At 41.9% G+C, this 27,139-nt stretch overlaps 1 protein-coding gene across 9 annotated transcripts in view; it reads right to left on the bottom strand.

The window, feature by feature from the left end:
- Positions 1 to 27,139, bottom strand: part of ATXN2 (ataxin 2) — a 56,450-nt gene that overhangs the window by 6,915 nt on the left and 22,396 nt on the right. For 2 of the 9 annotated variants that reach the window (XM_090063091.1, XM_090063099.1), the window contains exons 8-21: positions 24,374 to 24,571; positions 23,654 to 23,832; positions 21,859 to 22,068; positions 19,485 to 19,667; positions 17,749 to 17,937; positions 16,909 to 17,016; positions 15,263 to 15,333; positions 14,131 to 14,438; positions 13,423 to 13,486; positions 12,888 to 13,040; positions 11,139 to 11,205; positions 9,017 to 9,201; positions 8,162 to 8,294; positions 4,402 to 4,455 (exon numbers count right to left, since the gene is read on the bottom strand). In XM_090063091.1, coding sequence (XP_089919217.1) covers positions 4,402 to 4,455; positions 8,162 to 8,294; positions 9,017 to 9,201; positions 11,139 to 11,205; positions 12,888 to 13,040; positions 13,423 to 13,486; positions 14,131 to 14,438; positions 15,263 to 15,333; positions 16,909 to 17,016; positions 17,749 to 17,937; positions 19,485 to 19,667; positions 21,859 to 22,068; positions 23,654 to 23,832; positions 24,374 to 24,571 — 2,102 coding nt within the window. The remainder of the gene's footprint in view (positions 1 to 4,401; positions 4,456 to 8,161; positions 8,295 to 9,016; positions 9,202 to 11,138; positions 11,206 to 12,887; positions 13,041 to 13,422; positions 13,487 to 14,130; positions 14,439 to 15,262; positions 15,334 to 16,908; positions 17,017 to 17,748; positions 17,938 to 19,484; positions 19,668 to 21,858; positions 22,069 to 23,653; positions 23,833 to 24,373; positions 24,572 to 27,139) is intronic. The other 7 variants (XM_090063094.1, XM_090063093.1, XM_090063097.1 and 4 more) reach the window with 7 other exon arrangements.

Here is a 27,139-nt window from a genome sequence, read left to right as displayed (position 1 = left end):
CATGCAGGAGGTCTTACAGCACATTCAACCCTTCTAAAATAATGCGTCTGTCCTTTAAAAGGCATCACTAAGTCTTCTCCGACCTCCTGCTTCAGGCCAACAGTACAACAGTGGCATCCACCAAGGTCAGATTCTGCGATGTGGATGAACTCTGGAGACGACATCGCAAGGCTTTTGAGCTGCGGGATGAAGGTGTTATTTTGAGCCTGCCTCTTGTTACGGCACCGAAACAGATGTCCCACAGGCACTCTCAGCTGGGAGTTCAGTTTTTTGAGCTGCAAAATCCTCCTGAAAAAAACTGTCCGTGTTCCTGTGCTGACAAATGAGAACCGGGATCCTGCCCTGATAAACCGTTTTGATGCTCAAATTTAAACCATTGTTTTGGTTTTTTCATGTTGCTACTAGGGTTTCATCAGCAGTGGCACCAGATGCCTAAAGCAGTGATGTATTTCTCGCTTCCTGCAAGATCGGCTGAACGGGGCGTTTTACACATTCCAGTTCAAAACCAGCTCCTTGTTTCCATTTCTACATTTCCTCTCTTCAGGGACCTCTTACTCTATTGTACTGGCTCCATGCTGATATATTCCTATGACTAGTCCAAGGCAGGTGGGAAGCGTCTCCATGTTAATGATGGGGAACGGAGGCAGAGGGATTCAGTCCTTTTCTAAAGGTTATTTAGCACTAGGAACCGCATCCAGCCCTTCCACAGTCTTAACCACAAAGCAATCCTGCCTCCCTGCCAAGGAAGCTCGGTTCCACCCAGGAAGGGATACCGAAGCAGGATTTCACGCTGTAAGATGCTCCACGTTTCCCACATCCAGCCAGCCTTCATTCAGGAGAGGTCATTCCTCAAGCTACAGAGGAATAAGAGACTACCACAAATCTCTCTCGAGTATACAAGCTTTGTGCTGAAGAATGGACTGGGCAGGCAAGTCGCCGGCGCACGTTTGTCTAGCCCTCACGAGCAATCTAAGTGCAAAAGCAAGTTACTGGTGTCCAGCAAAGTATCCGACAGCCTTATGTTCACAGCCGGGGAGAGAATGCTGCTTGTCAGCAGATTTCTGGTTTAAGACCTGGGATTCATTGCCGTTTGAAATCTCAGATTCCCATCTCTGCAGTGCATTTGTCTTCATAACCTACTTCAGTCAGCTTCAGGTTTTTTAGGTGTAACTTCTACGTCAGATGCTGCAGCAAGTTCTGTTTTAATGGTAAAACTGAAGAATAATTCCTCTTTTAGTCTTCCTGAAGCTTTCTTACTTGAGTAAAACCTTTGTATGAAATCCATTTAAGCCTCAAGAGAATCAGAGTCAGTTAAATTGAAAGTGGTGGGCACCTTTCATACAGCCATGGTGCAGACTTCAATTCAGGTCACTCGAAAAAGGTTTTTTAAATTTATTTCTAAAGAAACTGGCTTTCCAGAGCTATTGATTCCTCATGCTAATCATCCCATAAACAGGTTAAGACAGCATTTCATTTTGTAAAGGCCTTTCCTTCCCTTTTATTATCAAGTGTGGGAGAAAACTGTGTATGTGCTCTCACTGATCTCCATATAAAGTAAGCTTCTTCAGCATCAGTTAGTTCTAGGGAGATTTAAATGATGGTGGCACTTGATTACTATACACGGAAGTATCAAGAACTTAAAGAAGTCTTGCAAAATAGTCATGAAAATTTACTATTCTAGAAACAATCAAACTGCCTTTACTATGACAGCCGATTAAAAAAGTTTGTTCATCAAGAGTCACCCTATGCGTATTTTTGAGTCATCTCTATCGCCACAGAAAGGAAGTATAACTAACAAGCCAGCAGAAGTCATATTACACTTTCCTTGCCCCATAAGCAGGGATGTGGTTTTCCACAGTTTATTGTCAAAGGGTACAGAGAGATGAAACAATTCTGCCAAATTAAAAGGGTGGGGGGACTGCTGCTCGTGAACATGAATCATCAGATGCAGTACAGCTGTTCAGCACGCGCATTCAATTCTGTAGTAAGTGGGAGCCACGCTGTGGGGCACTTTACCTTTGAATGAAATAGCTGCCAGAATTACCAGGGTTTAGTTCTCACCTGCGCTAGGATACAGCAGACATCGCGAACTGATGCAGTGCGTCACCCTGACACACGGTGAAGCGTTCCTTCTTAAGCCGATACCAGTGTTTTGAATGCCCATGCCCCAATATGGGGTAAAGCGCGGAGAAAGCTCTACTTAGCCAAGCCTCCTCAGTCTGAGCAATCGAATCATCTCACCTTCAGCAGAAATGCTCGCTCTCACCCCTAAGTCACGATCTCTCATTTCCTAGCAACACGCACTAGGTGATTTACTTCACACCTACAGCATCTTCTAAACAAGCCAGATTCTCAATGTGGCTGCCATTTCGATAGCAACAGCCAGGTAAAATAAACAGTTTGGCATTAGATTGGGCAAAACACCAGAAGGGTTTTTAATTGAATTCAACCCCAACTAAAATCAAACCAGAAAAAAAACCCAGAGAGTTGACATGGGTGACAACCGCAGACAAAAAGGGGAAAAAGACAGACAGCGCAAGGCCACAGATACAGCCCACATGAAAAAATGAGAGCAGCAGAGACCACACAGAGAACAACTGGCCCCAGACTGAAGTCAGCCTCTTCACCACAGAAGCTCCCATTTCCCTTTCAGAAAGGTCAGGGCTGACAAGGGATTTAGTGGCAGCTGCCAGCGGTGAATGCACTGGCAGCTGGACCCTACTATTCCAGATACCGACCAAGGAATTGGCTTGAAGGCTACTGCCAGACCCAGTAAGATGGTGAGGATAACTGCATTTAAAAGACTCAGTTTGAATGGTAGGAAGCAAAGAAATAATAAGGTCTCTTTCATAGTATAAACACATACAAAGTCATTTTACATATGTACAGTGGAGTCATTTAAAAGAATACCTACTAAAGGAATGAACATGGTAAAAGGATTTCAATGCACCAAACCAAGACGTGTGAACACACTGAAACCCCCTCCAGGGAATCCGAGCCAGTGTCTGGTATGCAGCCTGGGAGCCAACAAGAGTCGCTCTGCATGCCGCATGTCCTGCATGCCAGACAAAAAGCCAGGTTACCATCCTTTCAAAACCAGCACGTGTTCAGGACCAGGAGTTGCATGTTCTCATATCCTCTTGAATGAGCTGACCTACAGACAGGCGGGTGCAAATGAACACAGGCAGATGGAAACATTTACGAGCTTGCTGCAGTACAGGAGCAGGTTGGGGAGACCCAGGAGTGAGGTCCCACCCTTCCCAGCAGAGCTATCCAGTGGACAGGGCTGGATGCAGCAGGATGACTGTGCCTCAGCCCAGCCCAGCCGCGGATAGCTGCTGGCACCACTGTCCTCACTAAAGGAAAAGCTTGCTTGCTGGTTTGCATGTTAAGAGTAACATACTTCGCTTTGGAATGATAACTGGGCTCTACGCTCCCGATCCCAAACACGGGGGCCGCCAGCAAAATAATCATATCCTCAGTATTTCCCTTGTCCATTTGTTTCACTTGGCCTATGCCAGATCTTCCCTCCTCCACCATTCTGCTTTTGCAATTAGGGGCGACTGAGGCCTGCTAACAGTTCACGAAGACTACTCATCGCTCTTGTTCAATGCATACAGGTACGCTAGACTTGGGCCATTTAAGATATGCTAGGAATGAGGCTGCAGAGACCAGCTTGCCACTTGGCATGCTGGCACTGGACAAGGACTGCAAGGCCAGGTAATGCATCCAGCAGTGCTTAACTTGACAGGGAGGAACCCACCCCCAGGCACCAGCAAAGAACATGGTGCCAAGCACAGACCCATCTCCCGCAACTACCACTGGAGTGCAGGACCTGGTCCTCCAATAGGGCTCACAGTTCAGACCTCGGCATTTTGTTCTTGGTAAAGTACTAGCATTCCCTTCCTGATTAACCCAGAGACACCCAAAAATCTCTTCTTTGGGAAAGGGCAGAGGAAAAGGAGAAGTTTGCAGAGGTTGTAAGCTTGGAGATGCTCAGTGTTTGGTCACCCCTGCGCAGCATAGGCATTTTGGTTGCAGATGACAGCTGGGACAGAAGATGTGGTTGGGGGTCATTTTCATTTCAAGATCCAGCAGAGACTGGTTGATGCAGCATTTGTTGCACAAAGCATGACATTCACTCAGCAAGCCCAAATGCATTTAAATGCATCCATTTCTCAGACAGGTCAGTCTACTGCGCATTAGCTCTAGGTGCCTGTAAGATCAGTCATTCAACAGCTCCTTTCCCGGGTTCACAGAAAGCAGCTTTCCTGCATTTTTCTGTCTTTTGGCTTGATGCAAAGAAGAACTACTCCTTTACCATGTTCATTCCTTTAAACACCTATTCTTCAGAAAGTGCTTTTCTGTACAATCAAAATTAGTACAAAAAACCCAACTCACTGGCAAAGTAGAAAGAAGGGCCTGTCTCCTTGCTGTATGGTATTTTGGGACATGCTGAATTTGGGAAATAGAAAGGTAAATTAGCCTCTTGCCATGTGCATGATTCCAATCTTCTGGAAAGGTCAACATTCATTTTGTGCAGATTGTAGGTTCATGCAGACATATGTATTTGTTCAGTTAGTACTGCTGGAGATTGGCAGCAAAATTTCTAACATAGTGACACTGATAATAAATAAGTCCCAGTGAGGCCTCTGTCTGAACGGTAACACCAAGGTCTCCAGTTGCTCTTGATTTACAACGCAATACGAATAAAAATAAAATAAAGAGTACATCTGTTAAGGGGCCAGGATATTTCACTAATAAACTTCAGTGATGGAGTTAACAGTTATAATAAAGCGAACAAATGGGCCCTTCTTTTTCAACAGCACTATTAGTGTTCTTAACAGCGCCGTAAGTCAGGTGATCGGTTTGCTCTTAGTCCCCGAGTTACTGGGTGGTTATAACATACCCACCACTGTACTAGTTAGGATATCAGAATTTACTCTACTGCTGAGACAGAAAACCAGATAGGGTTAGAGAAAACACCAGACCAATAAAAACATGTGCAGAAGAGAAGGAGGATCAAGAACAAGCAAAGGAATCAATGATTTCTCTTGTGTAAAACCAAGTACTGGTTTTATACAAAGCCTTTAGAACACACAGGAAAGTTTTCACAGCAGACAGCAGTTACCTAAAACAGAGTCATTTGAATAAAAAATGGTTAAACTACTGAAAGTTAATTGTTACAGGAATATATTTGCCCTCATAGCTTAAAATTGTCAGGGGTTCTCCTGGCAAACCAGACCCAATGTATATCATTCTGCAGGTGACAGCAACTAGACAAATTCAGTTTCCCCTTCAGTGACTGGTCCAGTAAACTTCACTGATCAGTGATAAAAAGGTAGACTGAGCCATGGTGGATAACATGGCAATAAGTGGCCCATAGTTTAGGGAAGGCAAGAAGCTCCAACTGTTCTTTGGGACAAGCAGGTGGTTTAATAGGGCAAGAGGGATGATCCAGCATTAAGTTGTTTTTATTGGACAGTTAAGGCCAAATATTGCTGCTTTGTTCCAGGATTAAGCACTTAAACCACATTGTTTAAGTGGCTGAAACTTACCACCCAAATCAGGCAGGTATCGGAGGCTTTTTACAATCATTTCCTGCTCTACCACTTGGTTGCATCAACGGATTGTTTAATGTTAATATTTAAAAAGTGCCATTACTGAGACACAAGCACGCAGTTGAGTGCAGCACTAACTCCTGGGTTTTGGCGGCCATGAAGTTCAGCTACTTTGCTTCCCTCGAAGATGCTCCTGTTCCAGGAGCTGAAGAAACAACAACAGAAGCGTGCAACAGCTAAGAGCAGCGAGGAAGAAGCCAGCCAGATCCCCAGGAGTTACCTAGTACTGGACGTATCTGGCAAACCCATTCAACTACACAGCAGAAACAAAGGGGGGGGGGTGTCTTTGAGTGCTTCAAAACACTTTTCTTTGCAGTCAGAAAGATTCACCAGGCATGAGCTATCAGAAGCAGTTCAGATTCAGTGTCTTCTGGCATGAAGAACCTTTTTGCAGAGTGGCTAGATAATCAAATGGGCAGAAAAAAGCTTATTTCTCTTCTACAACAGGTGACTATTTTTTGAGGTGAGTAACGCAACCAAGTTACAAAAGTGGAGTTTCAGTTCTTGCTGGAGCACCTTTCCCATTTTAAGGCAGCGCTAGAAAAGCAAAATGTTTTGTAAGCTGTACTCCCCAGCACAGTTTGCAGACTTCTTCCTCAAAACACCCATGCACGCACACAGAACAAATCTGATAGCAAATGGAGTTCTTCCACAAACAATGAAATGGTATCCCAAAATATCATCCATTACATTGATGGACAGAGGAGTCTTAATACACTTCATCTCCAAAGCAGCGGGGGAAAGAAAATTTAAAAAATTAGGGAATAAAAATAAAAAGGCAGAAGTAAATGAGAACTTGCTTGAGTGACTTTATTCTAGAAAACAGAAGTAGTGGCTGTTATTCCTAACTGTGCATGGCAAAAATCATGCAGAAGGAAGTTGTTACTCTGGATTCACCAAACAGCTCTGAAAAAATTAACATCAGTTTGAAAAGTGCTTTCCAAGAAGTGCTGTCACACCCAATATACAGATGTTGAAGGGAAAATTTAAGATTTATAAGAAAGTAATACATGCCTACAAAAACGTTATTACAGATATCCTCTTACAGTACAAGTCAAAACTGCAGACATCTTAAGAGCTCGTGTTGCCTGGTTTAAGGTATTATGAGTGTATCCAGCAAAGTGCCCTATAGCAGTCTACCCTGGCAGCAGTACATCAGCTTACCCAATGCTACAATTTGCTCATCCAAACAGCCAGCTATTGATGCATGGAAGCTGAAGTGTTGCTTTCCAGATGCACGGTAGTTCCAAGGTCTTCAAGAAGCTAGCACGTGAGACACTTGCTGAAATGTGAATGGGGAATGCTTTGCATCTGAGGTACTACGTTAAGAGTCATTCACTAAGCCACTGATCGAAAACCTAGCCGGCTAAGCAGGCATTTTAATGTTAAAGTAGACAATAAAGGACATGCCTGAAGATGCCAAGAACATGCTTCCATCACCCAATGCAGATACTTTCCTTGTCTGACATTTATCTCCATCTTTAAGTCCCCAAAAGACCATGGGTCTATGTTCTCAGGGGCCAGTCTGTGACAACCTATTCTGAAAAAAAAGCCTTGCCCCAACTGCCTGTACTTTTATGAAGCTTGAGAGACTCTCTGCATTGTATTTTAGTGTTTCATTTTTCCAGGATTTCAGCAAGGTTGGTGCAAGCAAAAGGTGACAAATCGATCATTCTGGAGATTCCTGGTCGTCACTGAAGTCAGAAACTAAACACTTAAAACATGAATTTAAATATTTATATTCCATTTACCATGGAAACATTAGCCTACACATAAAATGACACTTTGCTTGGATAAGTCTTTACACTGTTAACAGTATCCCTAGCATTAAGGCAGTGGTTTGCCAGTTATCAGAAACAGAAGTCTCAAGTTCCAAAACTGCAGTCACGGTCTCATCACAGAACTTCAGCCCCAATTAGCCCAAGAAAAATCAATCAGGGTGTGTCGCGCGTAGAGCATCAAGAAGTTTCCAAAGACTTCATTCAGCTGCTATCCCTTAGCATGGTGATTCTCAAGCTGGATGCCACGGCATCCCGGGGTGCCTTGAGATCCTTTCAAGGGTAATGCAGGGTGCCACACAATGACAGCACTGTTAGTGCACAAACATGATTCACAAGATAAACCCAGGGATTTTAAACAGGAATCCATAGTGCCAAGAGCATGCTGAGCTCTTGTGGTCTCTGAATTGCATGCAACAAGAATTACTTTACTGTTTTTCTGTTGTCTAAAATGGGCAAAAATGAAGTTGGCATTTTACAAGGGGTGCCTGAAATCTAATGAGGTTGAGACTGCAACCATAGCAGCTTCTCACAGTGCTGTCAGTCACTTGCCCCTTGTTGAAATTAGCTCCCTGGGGTTATTTTCACTTTATTTCAGGCAACACAAATTTGCAATGTATTGCTCGCTACTTTCACGGCTCATAGGCCGGGTCTACTTACAGAATCTTAAATGTGAGACCCAGATTTGAAGTCTGAGATTAAATATATCCCTGCACAATGTAACAACTTAAAAAGTTACATGTAACACAAAACGTTTCCTACCATACATAGCATGCGTCTGCTCATGCGCACCATACTGTGTTGCTGAAGAAGATACTAAACCGGGCTGTGCATGGGTCGGCGGGGCCATCATTCTAGCATTGCCCTGTATTACAGGGCTATAGACATGAGGATGCTGTGCCAAAGACAGGAGAAAAATGAAAGTCAAAAACTGTTATTGTGCAGAAATGAAGCAGTCTTTCACCAAGCTAGTGCAGTACATCTTTAGAGGCACTTGATGCTATTTGGAAACTTGTAGCTTACTTTGTTTTTAACTAAAAAAAGACTCTCCCCCCACCCCTCAAGCCACATACTTGAATCACCTTTTTCCAGACTGCCCCTTCAAGTGTAATGCAAGCAGTAACTTCCACAAAAAGGAACAGAGTACTGCTAAGCAGACACAGAAGGAATTTTCACAGTGAATAAAAAGCTATTAAGCTATGGTCAGGGACTGAAAATATGCAGCCATCAAAACACTAGCCCACTTATTCATTCAAAAGAGATATTTATAGTTAATGGTGACACAGGTATTCCATATCTGAGGTAGGTATTTACTGATAAAGTTTACATTAATGACTGCAAATGACTTTGAACAGTGTCTATATTCCTCCAGAATCTCCTTATCATTTACAATTGCTACAGGTATAGTTCACAACTGTAGAATTAACACTGGACTTTCACAGTTTGGCATCACTGAAAAAAAAAAAAACAAAAAAAAACCACCCTTGCTTCTCTTATTTACTGGACCATCATGGTTACAACACTCCAACCCCACTTCAATGAACACAGACATTTGATTATTCACCTGCTGCAAACAAGAACATCCCAAGACACAACACCAACACAAAGGTGTCTTACCTGAGACTGATAGTGTGGCACATGCTGCACAAGAGGCTGATTAGGGAACTGCTGGGGGCTATAGGCAACATACTGAGTTGAATAAGCTGGTGGTGTTGCAACAATCGGAGGGCCGGCTGCTGATGCAGGATGCATCATGGTGCTCTGATGATGCTGGTCTTGCCGCTGTTGTGGCATATTTGGTACTATAAAGCAAGGAAGACCTTGTGTGAGGGGGTGGACCTAGAACAGGACAGTGTACTCAAATGCCGTCACTACCAGCTTTAACCATGCATTTTAGAAGCAAGTGACAAATATGAGTCCAAAAAAGAACAGAGTGACTGCCTTCCCACAGCTGGTGTTGGTTGCTCCAGCAATGATTTGGTGCTCACATCTTTTACATGCTGCCATGGAAGATGGGACAACAGAAGGAATCTCTTGGTCACAGAGCTAAAGAGGAACTCAGTGCTAGGAGGAGGAGGAGGAAGAAGGGGGCTAGCAAAAGGAACAGAGTACATCTAAACTGTAGGAGAGCACAGAGGTACCAGAGCTAGGTCAGCACAGGCTGGTTCTCTCTGCTGAGGACAGAGAGGGTAATTTAGCACTGCTGGGCTTCCACAGTTCCAGGGCCCAAGCTGACTTGTCTGTAGGCAGCTCAGGTAATTGCTATTCTACACTGCAGTAGATAGACCCACAGAGCGAGAGGAAGAGGGGCAGCAACATTAAAGAGGCAGCAGCAAGCTTGTTTGGGAGGATGGAGTTTCACTTGCAAAACAAATAGAAAAAAGCTCTCTCAAGGCAAAAAAGCAGCTTCGGCAACATGAAATGGAGCTTCAATGCCTGGGATTTAAAGGCAAGCCCCACATGATGGTTGAGAAACATGCATCACAGCAGAGTCACAAAACAGAAGAAGTCACTGCAACACTGAAGGAAGGTACTTAAAACAAAAGAACACAGCACATCATCCGACAGCAGAAAGCAGGGAAGAAAGGGATTATATTAGTGGTCTCTGAAACTTAAAGGCCTACACAGTATTTCATTAGGAGGGGCTACACTCTGCAAAGCTGTCCTGCACGCTACACTGAGACTTCATCTACTCCAAACACATGCTTGAATGGCTTGAACACTGACACTTCCTATGTGCTCTCACCTCTTGGGAAGAGGTACATGGAGAGTAAAGAACACAATACACAACTGGTATAAATCAGAATAGTAATCCCCTGTAGTCAGAACTGCCCAGCACCCCTCCCCTCAGGGGATTTGAAAATAAAATTCTTTTGTGTGTTTTTATTTTTGCTTTCTGGTTTGTAGCTTTAGGATCTAGCTTTTCTTCACAACTATTACAGGTATTAACCCATCTTTAAACCAGAGCAGAGATGCTCTCACATTCAACTGCCTCCAGTAAGTGGGGCTTAAACCCCAACCAGCAAAGAACGCAAAACTCAAACTGTCAAAATAGACACACAGACAAATGTAGAAGAATTTACTGTAACAAGGCCATAGCAAAACAGCTCCTGCTTTTTGCACACCAGGTGCATTAAAATTTAGGTGCTGCCCTTCAGTTATGTATACACACTAGATGCCCAGGCATCACTCCCAGGGAAGCACAGTACAGCCCTAGAAATACTGAGTTAAAGCACTTATTCCATTCTTTGAGTGCAAGATGGATTCAAAACCTAGTGAGCTCGTGAGAGCAGCAGGAAGCCATTCTGAGTGGTGCTCCAAGACAGCAAGGAGGAACAAAAATAAACTCTTTTCTGCAGGGTACCATGGAAGAATGCTATAAAAATATCCTACTGAGACCAACTCAATGCTCTGCTGCAACTGCTACAGAGAGATCCTCTTCTTCACCATCTGGGAAATATGGGAGACCGAGCTGTTTGGCAGCTAGAGGTTTCAAAATATTGGAAGGATTTTGAAATGTGGTCACCATGTACTAAATTCAGATGCATGCAATTCTAACATCTCACACATTTTTAATAGTCAACATAGAATTTACATTGCTACTTACTTATGCTGATTAAATAAATAAATACTGGCAGAGAACAAGGTAACTTAATGTCATCTGGACAACGCTGTGCAAGTCTGTTTCTCTATTCATGCCACATGCAGTCTTAAACTGAACAGGCAGTATTACTCTCACCTTTACCTGCTCTATATGTCTTGGCTTGGTTCACTGGCATGGGTGTCATGGGAATAGGATACAAAGGCTGAAATTAAAAAAAAAAAAAGATTAGAATAGGACATTTAAAACTGTGTCTGAGAAACATCAGCTAGGCATTTTCAGCCCTGACTATGGTAAGTTTGTAACCACAAGTGAAAAAAAATCAGAAATAATCTTTGTTCTCTCCCAAGAACTAGTGCATTTTTTTGTATTTCCCCAAGACAAACGATAAAGATGGCAACAGTGTCAAGAGCACAATAATTACAGAGGAAGCCTAAATGGAGGAAAAGAAAAAAAACCATCTGAAAAACACCTCTACACAAACCTTTCAGCTAGTGGAGTGGCTGAAGTGTGATTCTAGGGACACGAGTACTACCTTTTCTTACTCACCACACTTATGAGGGGAGGTAGTGCAGCCATCAAATATTTAAAATGGGGTGTACAACCCCAAAGCATTTGAGAACCAGTGAACTAGAGCATACTTCCAGGAAAAAGAAAAAGAGTAGGAAAACACTTGTAATCTAAACTCTACAATGATCATTTATTTTAATGTAAAACCTTATCCCACAATACTAACATGTTAGTGCTTTGTTGAGGTCACATAATGATTACAATCCAAAAAAAGGAGTTGAGCTTGATTTTGTTTTCTTAATTTGTTGCTACTAAAAAATGAACCTGAAACACATTCCAGTAACACAGCTCTGCTTTCTTCTTCTGAAAAAAACTACACCACAAACATTTATAGAAGTTTGATGGTTTGCCTAGTTACATGGTATCAGTATTTGAAAGGGCTGCAGCCTTTCCTAGTCTGACCTGTTCCTCAGCCAAAATACCAGGATTCCCCATCAGCTCAGAAGAGTGTGATAGAATCTAACTTGCATATGGAAGCCACCAGATAAGATAGAAGACCATCAGTTTAACTTTTTGCAAGGCCAGCTTTAGCTTTACTGTAGCAATCCTTCATCCCCACCATTCACTCACTCAGCTCTGCACAGGATGTTGCTCAGGTCAGGACTATATAAAGACAACACAATGATTTTGGCCAACTGTTCAGTGCTCTAGGCTTGTAAGGATAGCTCTAGGTCTATTGTGTAACAGAATTCCCCTGTAGGTATTGCTATTTTGTGTGTCCAGATATCCAAGAACACGTGGTCTGCAACAATCCCCTCTCAAGGAGAAGTGACTCAAGGTATAACATCAGCAGAAGAAAGTCTACAGGTCAAGTTTATGGCAGATGCTGCACATCTCATCAAGCTACTATATAGGGTGCAGCCTCTACGATGACAGCAACATGGCTAGGGGCTGAGAGGGGAACAAATGCTAGTACAGAACATAAAAAGACTGCTGCGCACCTGGAAGAAAACATCAGCTCACTTGTCAGTTGTATGAGGGCAAGCAGAAAGCAGAGGAAGGGTAACCCAGCTAGTAAGAATCAGAGTCCCTTTGAAATGCATTGCCCCAGGAATTCCTATAAGAATTTAAAATTTAAACGCCCACGGCAAGAGGCAGCTCTGCATGTTTGTGGTTAGGTAATTGCATAAGCCAGAAATGAAACATAACTTGTACATATGTATAATGGTGTCTACTTCCATGAGCACTCAGCATAACAGCCAACACAACAGGCCTCATCAGGTTCCTTCAATTTTTAAAGAGTGAGCGCTCGGATATCATCTGAAACATGCCGAAAGCTTCACATTCTATCAAGTAATTAAACTTGAGTTGCTTTACCTGCACGCCTGGACTCACTGGGACTGGGTACATCATATTTGGTGCAAAACAGACAGGTTGAGTATACACTGGAGTTGGCTGTTGATGACCCACCATAGAAGGGCTGGGCTGAGCCTGTGGACGAGGCGAGGTGGGTGTCGTAGAGGGCTTCGGCTGCAAATAAACAGAGATGGTCAGGGGAATGCAGAGTACCCCTATTTATATCCTGAATGTGAACCTTATTTGTGCTCCGATATAACGTTTAAACTGACCAGAAGGACTGACCCTGCGTTTACTTGATTGCATGATAAAGCTGAGAAACCAAAAGCAAAAAGTGTATTAGGATTCCAGAACTGGAAAGACTTGTGTTCCAGCTACTGCCTGTGCTGGCAAATTATTAGGCAGGAAAGTTGGTTCAAGCCAGGGAGAAACAGGAAGCGGAAAACCACTGTCCAACATGAAGGAGCTGACCCAAAACAGGGATGAAGAAAAACCATGCGATTGCAGTTACCCAAGATATGTGTAATGTACATGCCAAAATAAAACAGCAGCTTACCTGAGCAAAAGATCGAGGGTTGAACTCCTTTGCATTTGGATTAAGTGTAGATTTTCTAACTTGCCTAAACAAACACATGCAAGGAATTCAAGGTTTAGAGTTATTCCCCAACAACCGTTTCCCCTGAATTTGTCCACAGTTCAAGTTCTAGAGTAATTAACATCCCTTAAAAATCTCATTTGAGCAGGCTTCTGAGAAACATGACAGGCAATTAGGATTGTGAATCCAAAAAGATGACAAAGCCAGTAGAGAAATACAAATCGCCCAAGTGAGGGACTAACATTAGAGGGGTGGGGACGAGGAAGGGAACGCAACTAGATTACAGAAAATACAATGTTAGCCAACTAAGGCTACATGGACAGCAACGTCCAGACAAAATGCAACCACTATGCCTGTTTCTGCACAGCCTGCCTTCGATACAACTTGTAAATCGAATTAACAGAAGGGGCAGGAGGACAAAAGCACTTATTTTACAGCCTTGGCACTGGTTTATTGCATGGCACCAAGCAAAAGTAATTCACCTCTGCCTCAGTTCTCCTATCTGTAAAATGGAGATAAGTTCACCCACTTAGCTCAGAGGTCTTCAAAGTGTTCATTCTTTTCAAGCTGGAACCTGGTTTCATACTATGCAAATGCTAAGAAAGTACTTCCTATCCTCCTCCCACCCCCAAACAAAAATACTGCCTTATTAAAGCTGTAATTACTTACTCAGCAGTATCTTTTTTCTCCTCTTTATCCTCCTTCTCTTGTTTACTGCCTGGTCCAGATGTCTGTACACCTTGGGAGGTTACTTCTGGCCCTCGCTTCTGCTCAGAGCTACTACTAATTGATGGAGAAATACTGGGACTATTCGGCTTGCTACTGCCACTGTTAGAGTTGGCATTACTGCTGGTTTCAACAACAGATTCTTTAGAAGTTGATTCTGTTTTCTCTTTCATTGCATCTCTTGATTTCTCATTTTCTCGGTTTTTATTTAGCAGCTGATCTACTGTGTCTGGTGCGGAACTTGGCTGTAACTGAAAACAAAAAGAAACACTAATACTTTCAGCAAGTATCATCTCTCTGCAAACATGTAGACAACAATTCTTGTATGATCAGAAGGAAGGTTCCATTAGATGTGTATAGCTTCAGCATGAAAACATTTCAGTTGAGGATACACTTTTCGTTTTGAAGTTCAAGAAGTGCACACATATGGTGAGCCTCCATGCAGATGTTAAAAGAAGCAATTTGACAGAGCTCAAGAAACTCCTTTTCATTTTTCAAAGGAAGAAACAAATTAGGACAAACCCAAGAAGTCTCTATATATTCATCTCTGCAACTTAAGTGACACTTGACAATTAGGTAAACGATTTAAAACCCATTTGTGTTCTTAGGTATTTAAGTTCAGTTAGAATGTTTTAGGAAAGTTATTAGACACAGCATGGTACATCTGCTGCTGCTGTTAACTAGCAATTTGGTAAAAGGAAAGACATAATACAGCTTACTTCAGGAAGCTAAATGCGTGTTCTCCCAATGTTTTAGCTTCTTGGGCCCAGAAATCAACAGGTTCCAAGCAGCATTTCACTAGAACATCTAAACTGTAATCTGAATGTTACATACTCTTATCTCACTGGGACACCTGATCACTACAGGCAGATCAAGCAGAGTCACCACTGACTTCATATTGGCTTGTGTCACAATCTTACATGGATAGTTTGTGTGTGAATTACATGCTAATCTGAACGGTTTTCCTGTTGATAAGTATGTTCAGCTCATTAATAGGAAATCTAGACTCACATCAAAGGAAGAAAAGTGCATATTGGTTAACTAAAAGGTAGTTGTGCATATGAAATATACTTACCCTAAAGTCATTCTTAAATTTCTTTAAGTCATCAATCTGTTTTCTGTGTTCCGAAACCACTGGAGATACACCTGCCAAACATAATATAAATATTCAAAGTCTAAACTCTGACTAAGCACAAAGCAAGCTCAGAGTCATGAACATAAGTCTTACAAGAACAAAACAGATAAATGCCTTTGATTTAAGAGGTTGCTGCAGCTCCAAGCAGAGCAAACACTGTGTAGCAATCCTAATCCAGCCAAGAGCATAAAAAGATGAAAAACCTGAAGGGCCAAACTAAAGGATGAGTGGGTGATTTCATCAATGTATTTCAACGTGGGGATTTTAAGTTAATCTCGAGTTGCAATCTATCCTGCTTTCCTCTAGACTCTGTCTCAAGTAACTGATCCGCTCATTTAACACAGAGGAAATAAAAGCAGCTGCTTGTCCACTGCAGCTCGTCATTCCTGTTCCCCTACACTGAAGCAGTCTCACTGTATTCCACTACTTCCACATTCAACAACAAATAGTTGTTACATCCACGGCTCTTAGGCCATCTGAAGTGCAGGTCTCGAGCGCCTTTTCACTGAGACTAGATCAAAATCTGCAGAGGCATTGTATGTTAGAATGACAGCAGACCATAAAACCACAAGACACACACTACACATTACACTCCACTAGCAAGAATTTTTGCAGTTTCAAGTTACAAATTCAGTTTAAACTAAGACAACAAGGGGACCCAATTAAAGCAACCCAATGTACAACATTCATCCAAATTAACTAGAAAATTATAACATCTAGAGATGCTGAATGAGAGAGAGATTATTATGGAAAAACAGTTCTTGCTCATTTATATGCTTATTTTCCCACATACAGCAACAACTTCTAATAAGAGCTTATGCATTTGTTATTTTAAATTTGCAAATTTAATACAGGTTTGGGGTTCAATTTCTTTAAATATACAGTTAGCACTCAACAGTTTTACTCCACCCTCCTACTGAAGGAGGGGTAACAGGTACTGCTACACAAATATTTAGCATACAATCCTACAGATGTTGAAAATCTAGCTGAAGAACGAAAGCTTTCTTGAACACTTGCCAAAAATCACTTACTACTAGCACCCATGCTTCAAGGAGATAGTAACTGCACCTGCCAAAATGTCAACCTTAAGTTTTTCCTCCAATTTAAGGAAAATTTAAGACCAAAGAGAAAAAAAATTAACAAGTCCAATAATACAAAAGAGGATGTTTCAACTATGTGAACATGAAAAGACCAGGCTACAAGAAAAAGTTGAATGAAAATGCTGAGCACACTTTTGGCTGCTAGGAGAACTGTAACGATGAGGAAGCTGAGAACTTTCATGAATGTAACAATTCATGAAGGGAAACTGGCCAATTTTTGGTCAGTTAAAAAGGAGTTTTAATAAGGTTTGTTAACAGAGGTGTTCCCCTTGTATTTGATCACTGGACAGAATGGACAAAGAAGAGCATTTCCTCTGCAGTTTCTGATGCCGTTAGATTTCACAGCTGCACAAAAGTCCAAGACAAAGGCTTGTGACTCACTAAAGTAGCTATTAAAATGTTGATTGCATCAGATGAGACTGCAGTCTGTGCTTGCAGCTCTGGAAATTCCTCCAGAACAATTAAGGAAGTTTTAAAGATACAAACCTTTGTTCTCGGGTTTAGGAAAGCTAGGTGAAGTCTCACTTGGTTTAGTATTTTCCTTGTTTCCTGCTGCAGTATTTTGCCTCTGGTCCTGAAGCCTGGTATCTTTAGCTGGAAACAATTCCAATTCAGTGTTATTTTCATACACAAACTGATCAGAAATATAAGCACTGTGAAGAAGGAAATACATGGGGAAAACTTTAGGAACAGAAGAAAAAATTGTCTATTTTTCCACCCACAATCTCTCTCAAGACAGGTGTTAACAAAATTACTTTTTTTTAAATGAATTGTTATGATACATGATATGAGGCCAAAAGATTTCCCCTTTTTTACATTAGAAATTCTGGTTCTGTCTAGGCCAGAAGACTCTCAGGAGTCATCTAAAAATTATTTTAAAAAAAATGCAGATAAAGAAAACCTCTGTTCTGGAATTCAACCACCTCAGTCCTTTGATTAAGAGACAAGGGAGGCGTGTGCATTTCAAGACCTTTAAGTAATCTAACAAAAGTGACTTTCTAGCAGATGCATGGATTTCTTTGTGAAGCAGACAGCAGGCAGGTCAAAAACTCAGTTGTTTCAGAAGTCCTGTGTCAGGTCACTTTCAACATCACAATGATCTAGTCTTATGCAGCAAAGAACAATTAGAAGTTTGCTAGTCTGTCCAAATGTTTCTGCTATGGTAAATGTTCCTCCCAGGAAAAAGGAAACCAATTCATGGGGAAATCAAGTTACACAGAGAGAAAAAGCTGTGCTTTCTGCAGAGAAGCATAGGGTTTGGTTACGTGAATTTTTAATTCTTCCCTTTGGCTGAAATAAATCATTCAAAGTACGATAGGAATTTACCTTCACTGGATGGGGTGACTGCTCTGTTGGACGCAGGGCTAGCAGGTGTGGGAGAGGCTGCTGGAACAGGCATGGCAACTGATTCAGTGGGAGTAGTTCCAGCTTGAGGAGAGGATAAAGCTGCACCGGTGGAACCGCTGCTTTGCCTTGGTGACCTGGGCCTGTGGGTCTTGGGGGATAATCTGGGAACTAGAAATAAAATTTAAAAAAAAAAAAAAAGTTTAATGGATAAAAAAAAAATCAGGCTGTTCTAACTGCTCCATATTAATAAAATAAGGCTTAAAGAACATGCTTTAAAAAAACAAAAACAAAAAAAAAACAGCACAACAGTGTACAGGAATTGAAAACCTGTTTACCTTGCAGGTACATTTCCTAGTGCTTTACAGTGCAGCATTTCACATAAGAGGTGGGTTTTTTCTGCAGAAAGATTCCCTCAACACATATTCACTGCCCTGTGGTCCTACAATGAAGCTGCAATCCCCATCGGTCCAACCACAATAGCTCATATTAACACTTAGTTTCAGGCAGAGCAAAGAAGGTGGCCGGCCTTCTATACAAACAGATGTAAAACATTTTTTTTTTTTTAAATATGACTGAAAGATGTAAGCATCTGACAATCAACTTGCTTTGCACAATCCTCTAGAGACTGACTCCTCCTGGAAAACTGAAGTATTTCATTCATATACCCAGCTACTGGAGCTATTCTTCTGCCCCACCAGTCCTAGTTATAAATGCATGCAGAATATTCACTTTTAGGAGGAGACTGTCTGCTCCTCTGATAGTTCGCATCGTAACGACCCTCCTGAAATGTTCATAAAAATCAAGGGAAGAAACCGCTCGGGGCCAGTGACAGCATGTACAACACTGACAGGTTTTCCGCGAGGCAGCAGGTCTAAGAGGCCGGCTGTGCGCAACAGAACAATGATGTATTCACATGTTCTTTCCTAGAAAAAGTTCTCCATTGTTTAATTTTCTAAAGTTCCAGCTCCAAACTCTTCCCCTTGGGTCTCCAGAGCAGGCTGGCTGCTGCCAACTGAGACATGCTCCATATTACAAAGGCCTCAAGAGCAGGTAACAAAATGTCACAAGAACCAGCTTAAACTGAAGGCTTAGTATTTAACAGACTATTAACTAAAATCTTCTGACAAGGAATTCTGGAGTCGCTGGCACCAACTGTACACTGACATCCTGATCTATAAAAACAGCAAAGTAGCACATTGAAACCTGGATCACTGAAGGAAACACCATAATTCCAAGTTCCCTTATGAAGCTTTCATCTAAAGTGTAACCTCCTCTTTCCCCACCACACCGAGTTTCCTTCACCCAAGCTCCCCACTGATATAAAAATGAATGATTCCAGTTGCATAACTTCTGTTCACATGCAGATGGGCTTACTCAACATGTATCTGTTACTTGCTTCCTCCAATAGCTTTCCCAAGACTAGACCTTCAATTCAGCTAATTCCTACACGTTTTTCTTCCTTTACATTTCATTTAACAGCAAAGCTGACAGAACCACCTCTTTGTAGTCAGAGCAACATTACACCCTTTAGAGTGGAATGCACACAGTCATGTTGCTAAGCTAACTGTTAAAAGTCTTGCTGCTTACTTTTAATCCAAGCAACCTGGAGTTAGCAAAGCCTGCTCTTTAATCAGCGACTGAGCCGTCTAGAAGTCGAACATTCACATTCCAAAACATCCCTGCAAGCCATCTGCAATAAGCCAAGCTATACCTACCCCCACTGACCACTGATGACCACGTCCCACCTGAAGGGCCGCCTCGTGCCACTGTAGCAGTAGATGCTTCCCCTGGTGCATTATGAGATACAAATTCTAAGCCACTTGAAATTGTACCCCTACCAGTAGAGACTCTGTGACCTCGAGGGTGCCGTTGTGCCTTTGGAGACATCCGTGGTGGCCCTGGGAAAAAGAACACATCCCCACACTATGAATATCAGTCTGTTACATTAAGCATACCTACACATTCACAACCAAATTTAAAGTTTCAATCTCCGTAGCCCCTTGCTATAAAGGCAATGTAACAAATCAAGTTAAATTGGTGTTGACCACAAATGGGGGCTCCAGTGGCTCGGTGAAACTAGGAAAACAGTATTGGTTCAATGAACCCAAGGTCTTGACATGCCCATTACCTTGTTAACACAGCTCTAGTTCAGCAACAGCTTCAGAAGCTTTTAACAAATACACTGCCAATCTATTCCTAAGAGAACTGAAATTCATTCCTGGTACGCAGTTCATTTTTGCCCACTGTGACCCAAGCCGAAACGTAGTTCTACTAGCTTCTCTAATGGAGTGCTGGAACCTGAAGTTGTAAAACTAGTTCTGAGCTACAAAGCATTCTCAGGATATGGCTTAAGAAGAAGTTCAAGGCTAGAACCGCTTTCTCGCCACAGGGTCAGCACCCTTAGAGAAGTCTCCACTGGTTGACCAGTGCCTTCACGGGGGGGGAGATTAGTGAAGGGTTCTCCATGCAGCTTGCATTATCTGTCTGTGAAAGGTCATTGCCTAGCAGCAAGTTCCACTGAACCAATTACTGTTTTCTCAAGAATCAAGCCTGGTCTGTGACTTCAAGAGCCTTGAGCTCCCAAAATTAGAGACAGGCACCTCAGAACAAGGGATGGAGCTTCAGAGATGAGCAAAAACTTGCCATAAAAAGCAGCTATCAAACTTGGCACAAGTTCTTTATAATGCTCAACATGAATATATGGAAGTATATTCACTCAATCTTTCCTTAAAGTTCAGATTTGAAGACTGGCACTTGAACAGAAAAAAAATAATTTGCATCTAGTAAACATGTTAATCAACTGCAATATTTCAACTGTTTAAAAACTGTGGACTCTAATAGAGAAAAAATATAAAATTATAGCCTTCTGTATTCAGATAAAATTCTGAATTATCAATTAAGTCTAGTAGGAGACTTAACAGCTTGAAAAGAGGCACTCTGAACTTTATCCACCAATTTTAAGACTATTCAGTTCTAATCCAAACTATCTACAGGCAAACTGGAACCATATTTCCCTGAAGAGAGATTTTCTAAAATGTGTGTTTTTTTAAACATGTGTGCATTACAATAAGAAACACCCCACTTCAAACCTGATGAATGACTCAAAGCTGCTAACAAGTGAAACCAGCAGGCTGGATTCTCAAGATCTCAGTCATTCAAGGCTAGTAACAATGGGCAAAACGTAGAGTCAGTCCTACAGGCATGTCAATCACCATCTTCTTACTTGACAGAAGTGATCTGGAAATTCTATCATGCAGGTCACACCTTATCAGAAACTAATTCAGGTGATGGGCAATAATCTTCTTTTGCAGAAATTTCAGTTGAGAATAGCTGTTAAGATACCCCTCCAAACTGCCTGCATGGCACCCTCTACACAACATGGGTCCCTTTCTTCTAATTTACTAGGTTATGTTGCACAGTCTAATGTTGTGAAGGCGCCCAATCACCACAACACTAGAGCACACCATAACACCACTTGAATGTGGATGTTTCCCCATGCAATTTAATATACTATTTTAAAATCAGCATTGGTAGCTACTAGAGGTTTACCTGTGTTGCTGCTCCCCTCACATAAACCGTAAATCATATAGATGCACATTTTCTACGGGTTTGTTTCTGAAATAACTTATTTTAATCCTTATTTCGCACTGCACTTATTATAGAGTTCTATGATCTGAACAGAAGTGGCTCCAAAGAGTGTAATGAACGTAAAACTGTTGTGGTAATACTAGGATAATGCCCTTGAAATTTCATCCAGATTAAAAAAAAAAAAAAAAGATGTTTTGCAGAAAGCCCTCCAACATACACCGGGGTCCACCATGTTGCTGTTTTACGGGTTAAGACACTGAGCAGCGTTACAAAGCTGAGCTTACTCCGTACCGACTTGGGAAATTTCACAGCTTTATATTGGTGTTTTTGTAAAGTTTCTTTAAATAAAAAAGGTTAATAGAAACAGTCTGATAAACTAAACTAAAGTTAAAAACACAAATTATAGGTTAAGTAATGAAGAGGAAAAACAATTTTGTAATTAAACTCACAAAGGAGTTAAACAAAGACAAACAAAAACGTGAACAAATCGTGGTATTGTACCTTCTGAAGACATGCGTTTAGGCATAGTAGAGACAGGAGCTGGAGAACCATGAGCAGAGGGGTGAGACGGGGGCCTGGATGGCCGCGAGGGGGGCCTGGAGGGCGGCCTTGTAGGGGTGGCTGCCCGAGGTGGAAGAGAGTTGGGACCTGACTGGTAGCGAGAAGGTGGGCGAGAGGAAGGAGATGGGCAAGGCGATGGCCAGGGAACACCTGACAGAACAAATGATATGAAGGAAAGTATAAAAACTAAAGAAAAATCATGGGGGAAAAAGGTAAACAGAAAAAAAGCAAAACATGACAAAAATGATTTCATATACATGTTTAACCCTTTGGGGACACGTTTGGTTCTTTCCACAAGTGGTAAAACAATCCCGGCCAGCTTGCTTTCCCCTCTTCTGGACTGGTCAGATTTAATGCAACGTGAGCTCCCCAAAGGGTTACTTTAGGATCTACAAATACTACTGAGGAATAGACAGTTAAAGCTTAATCTGTTAGCTTGTTGCTTATATACATGTTGTACGATACATAACTCTCGACAAGGTACATCAATAGTTACTAAAGGATCCTGAATGGCGATTCATGTACACGGCTGACTATATAGCTATTATATAATCACGTCACACTTAATGAGGAGCAGTATCAATTAAAGAAAGTACTTCTTTACAAAAAACAGCCGTGTTCAGTGTCTGAAGTCGGACGTTTGTGCCCTGTAAGCATCTGTAGAGGGTTCATTTAACATTTCAGAAGAACAGGTGTAACAGTGACTCTTTCCAAAGCCAAACACCCAACTTCCAACTGCTCTGTTTTAAGCATTATATGCATTATGTAAATCAATAGAACAAATAATATGGCTGCAAGAGGGAGATTTCAAAGTTAGCACTGTTGGGCAGGAGTTTGTATTGCAGATCAGAACGTTTAAATATGTATTTAAAAAGAAAGCATCACTTACCTTAAGCTAGAAACTGCCCAGGCCTTCTCTCCAGACAATCACACTTGAATATTATATGCTGTTTCTTCATATATACTACTCTATTTCCCCCTGCCAAAGCTGCATTTACTACGTAAGTAACAGTGCTGACATATGAACAACCAGCGAAGAGGGACTGAGTTCATTTGTCACTGGAAACACTGCTGCATTATGGGCAATTTATATACAGAAACCACACAGCAGAAGATGCTCAAGAATAATTTATCTGGAGAGAAGATTTCTGCAAAATCTTTCCCACTGTATCTGACTGCTTTCTCTTCCCACTGCAGGCTATAGCCAAGCTGTGCTATGTCACAATAAAACCAAGGTATAACGCAACACTGTTTTCCCTGGGAGCTGGATTGAAGCCTCACACACAAGGGCAAGAGTGATATTTCTTCTGCTACTGGTGAAAGAGGCAGGTTTCAGCCACAGTTGCTGGACAGCTGAAGGTTAGTACTGCAGCTCAACTCATACCCCAACACAAAGGTTTGTGCTCAATATCTTTATGGCAGATTTCATCTAACCTTTAAAGATGGACACAGCCTGCTCACCTAAACTTGGAAGCGTTTTAGGAGGCGGCACACAAATAAATTCTCTCCTGCATCCAACTACATATAAAACATACTTGAATCATCATTTATCATCAGGTCACATAGCTCAAAACCAAGTAATAAGCATCTACGGACACCTTTTTTAAACATGCCACATCCTCACCTAACTTATTTTGTCTCTATTTCACCTAACTGGATCACAGACACCATTTCCAAGATTTTAAAACAAAAACTCTCATCAATTAAGGCTCATTCACTTAGCACAGATACTTGCCTCCGTTCACTACTCTCTGATCTGCTCCAGAGTTTGGACTGAAGTCTGAAGTATGGGATCCAGATCTTGAAATGGGGGGCCCTGAGCCAGCCTGGCCCATCCTGGGTGAATTCTGTCTTCCACTTCCCCAGGACAGGACATCTCTATTTCGTTGTCCAGGAGGAATGTACTTGTTTTCCCTGAAACACAGCAAGTGTCTTTCACTATTGTAGCCAAAGTTGGATGATAATAAGGACAATACTTTATGACTGAAAAATAACATTATTTTTCTCCGTTAATTTTGATTGGAGGTGGAGAAAGGAGGCAGATATGAGGGAAACTAAGATAAATTCTACACTTTAAGTACACCTACGCTCTTCTGGTTCAGTTACAGAATAAATTACTTGACATGCATACAGAACCACCAGTTATGGACTGCAAGCCCTCTCACAGTGTGCTGTGATCTTACAGGGCCATGGCTGATTCAGCACTGAACTCTGACGACCAACTGTGGCATTGCAGATGCTTTACTGGGCAATATGCAAAGCCTGCACTAAAATACTAGGTAACACATTAATGATAGCTTGTTCCCTACTCTCTAAGCAACTTCTGGTTTGGGTGTTTGGTTTTTTTAAGCCATAATTCCAATTCCCAGAAGCAAACACGTTCCAAGAATTAAGTTACTGCCACAGCAAACTGTAGGCCTCCTTTATATGCAGAGTAGTATTTTGCTTTAAATACCTAGTGTTCACACCATGTCCTTCTCGCTCACTGGAGTTTCTCTGGACAGCAGTATATTTTTCTTCTTCTGTCCGGTCATCGTTTTCCAAGGCAAGCCGAGCTTTGTACTGGGCACTTGATTCAATTTCTTCTGCAAGCTGAGTTGCTCTTGCTTCCCGTTTTAAAAACTCTTCTGAATTATCCCTCTCTAAGGGCACCCTATAAGAAGGGAGGGGGAGAGAAAAAACAAATCTGAAATATATTTGAAGCATTCAGGTCACCCACAAAAACTGTATTTCCCAAAAACTGAGCTTGGGCTGCAGCATATTTCTCTAACTAGCAAAATCCCTAACCATAAAGCAGGTAAGGATGCTGGTTTTCAGCACCATTAAGTATGCTGGTGATTAGCTTATGAGATCTTGACAATGAAACCTTTTTTAGTTTAACTTCTGAGCTGGAACTCTGTGGATAGACTGCTCAGAGGACCCCTAGAGCACAAGGGGCCAAGGCTTCCTGACATTCAAATGGTGTCAGATGCCTTGGAAAACATTCATTCTGGGAACATCAGGCACCGCTGTTATAACCAGTAGCAATGGCAGGATGGTATCCAGGAGCGCAAGACCATGGCACCTGTCTCGGACATGGGGTAACAACACACCTTTTGAAAGTGTGCAGCAATCTCCGAGTGAAAGGCACTACAGGAAAGAGCTGTATCAATGCAATACAACCATTGAAATAGCAGACTAAAAGCAAAGTGAGTTCAGGAATGAACAGGCGGCTTTAATTTGAAAATTGCTTTCTTCAAGAAAGGAAGTCCAATTTTTTCTTCCACCTACTTTACTGCCCTTAAAAAAAAAATAGGTTGCTTTATCAACGTATGGTAGCACTCGGTTTTTGCTTATTCTGAGAACTGAAGCATCTTCTCAGAAGTATGAGATCATTTCCTCTGCCTTGTTTTCAGCTTGGCAAACCAATTTTACCCCAATGCTCCAGAAGGCAGCTGCCCAGCTTATTTTCATTTGCTTTACAGATAACACATAACTCATTAAAAATGCCAGAAACATTTATTTTTCTTAGTACACAGGACCTAAAGGCTTCAACTGAGATTGGGACCTGACTGTTCTGGGTGTTGCACAGATGCAGTGAATGACAACCCCCACTCCAAATCAACCTGTAACTAGATAAAGCAGGTTGGGAAGGGATGTGGGTACAGTGACTCATCTAAGGTCAGAGGAAAGGTGAGAGACAGAACTAGAATACAACCCACCTTTCCCAAATCTTAGTCCAGGGACTAGAGCACTGGACCTCAGCCATTACAATCTGCTGCTGGAACACCAAGCACTAAACCATGCACTACTTTCCTCTGCCACTCTCTAAACTGCTGGAGTTACACCTTCCAGCTTGGATCATAGCTAAGACTAACAGAACTGCCAGCACCGGCTTCAATTTATACAGCACTTCACCCAACAGCCACTGGTGACAGTGCTGAAATGAAAAATGTGCCACAACGCAGCACCCTACCATGAGAACAGGGGCAATGGTTAACATTTTTGACAGTGGAGTAAGGCATACCCAGACAATAGGAGATCTGCAAACCGCCCCACGCATTTCTTAATATTTTTGTTCTCACCGTGCTTAAGAACCTAGACTTCATTGTGCTAAGGGCTATTCAAGCACAGGATAAAAACCAGACCCCTCAAATGGAAGGATATAAGGTGCTTTAAAAAACCCAACCAAAAAACCCCAAAATTCTTTTTCATAGAAAAAACCAGGCCAGCTGTATCATGGTAACAAAGTAGTAGATAGAGAAGGAGTGCTTTCAGAGGCTGGTAGAGTAGAAGTGGAAATGAGGAACAGTATGACGTCTAGTTACTGTAGCCAGGTGTCAAACCATCTCAAAAACTTTACCGGTTCAGAACCGAAGAAAAGATTTGCTCAAAGGACAAGAAAAAAAAAAAAAAAAAAATCTCCAAGCTTAGCAACTGCAGAGACATCTGCAAGTATTCAAAATCAGGAACAGATTCGGCCAAAAATGAATCCTTTGCTGGACTTTTCTTTTTCCCCTTTACTGGCTCATAATGCTGAGAACATACAAGGAAGACATACCTCCTCCCTGCTCCTCCAGCTATAATTCCCAGCATCTTAGCAGGCAGCAATAAAGAGGAAACTTCCCATGTTGTTTCCCCATCAAAAGAAGGCAATGTTTCCCCAGAGATTTAAAGTCGCCATTAAGTTTTAGCTCCCATAACTACCCATCTGGAAGGAAGATACCAGAAATTCAAGTTCAAAGTACAAAGGAGTCTGAAGCCAGAGGAGAAGCAACAAAGTTTTGGTCAATCTAATAGAGCAAAAGAGTTTGGTTTGAAGCTGACATGGTAAGCACTTTAACTATCATTGTGCTGTAGACCAATGACGGCCCAACCCTTCCCCTTCCCTACAGTATACTGGTTAACATCTGCACTGTCCAACAGGGCTTGCATTATTTTACTCGAGACTGAAAGACATGCCCAGTGCAAGAAGTTAAGAACACACCTTTGGTAACATTTTCTGCAAAGAGCTGCCAGTGATCTCCTGAAGAGCCACTTGGTTCAGACAGCAGTTCCTAAACCCCAGCAAATTAGATCCACTTGGGCAAGAGTGAAAAAAAGAGGATTCTTGAAGCAGAGGGCAATGCACAAACACCCCAGTCCACTGGGAAACAAAGCAGTTTCTTCTAACACTTGCCAACTCGGACTGGATTTATGCTTTGGGAATCAGAAAGTGGTAAAGACCAGAAACATACTTCTC

This window comes from Crocodylus siamensis, chromosome 9 (genome assembly GCF_052110815.1).
Source record: "Crocodylus siamensis isolate JL-2025a chromosome 9, ASM5211081v1, whole genome shotgun sequence".
NCBI classification, from domain to species: domain Eukaryota; kingdom Metazoa; phylum Chordata; order Crocodylia; family Crocodylidae; genus Crocodylus; species Crocodylus siamensis.
Note: the sequence above shows the minus strand (reverse complement) of the source record. Positions and strands in the feature narration are given on the sequence as shown.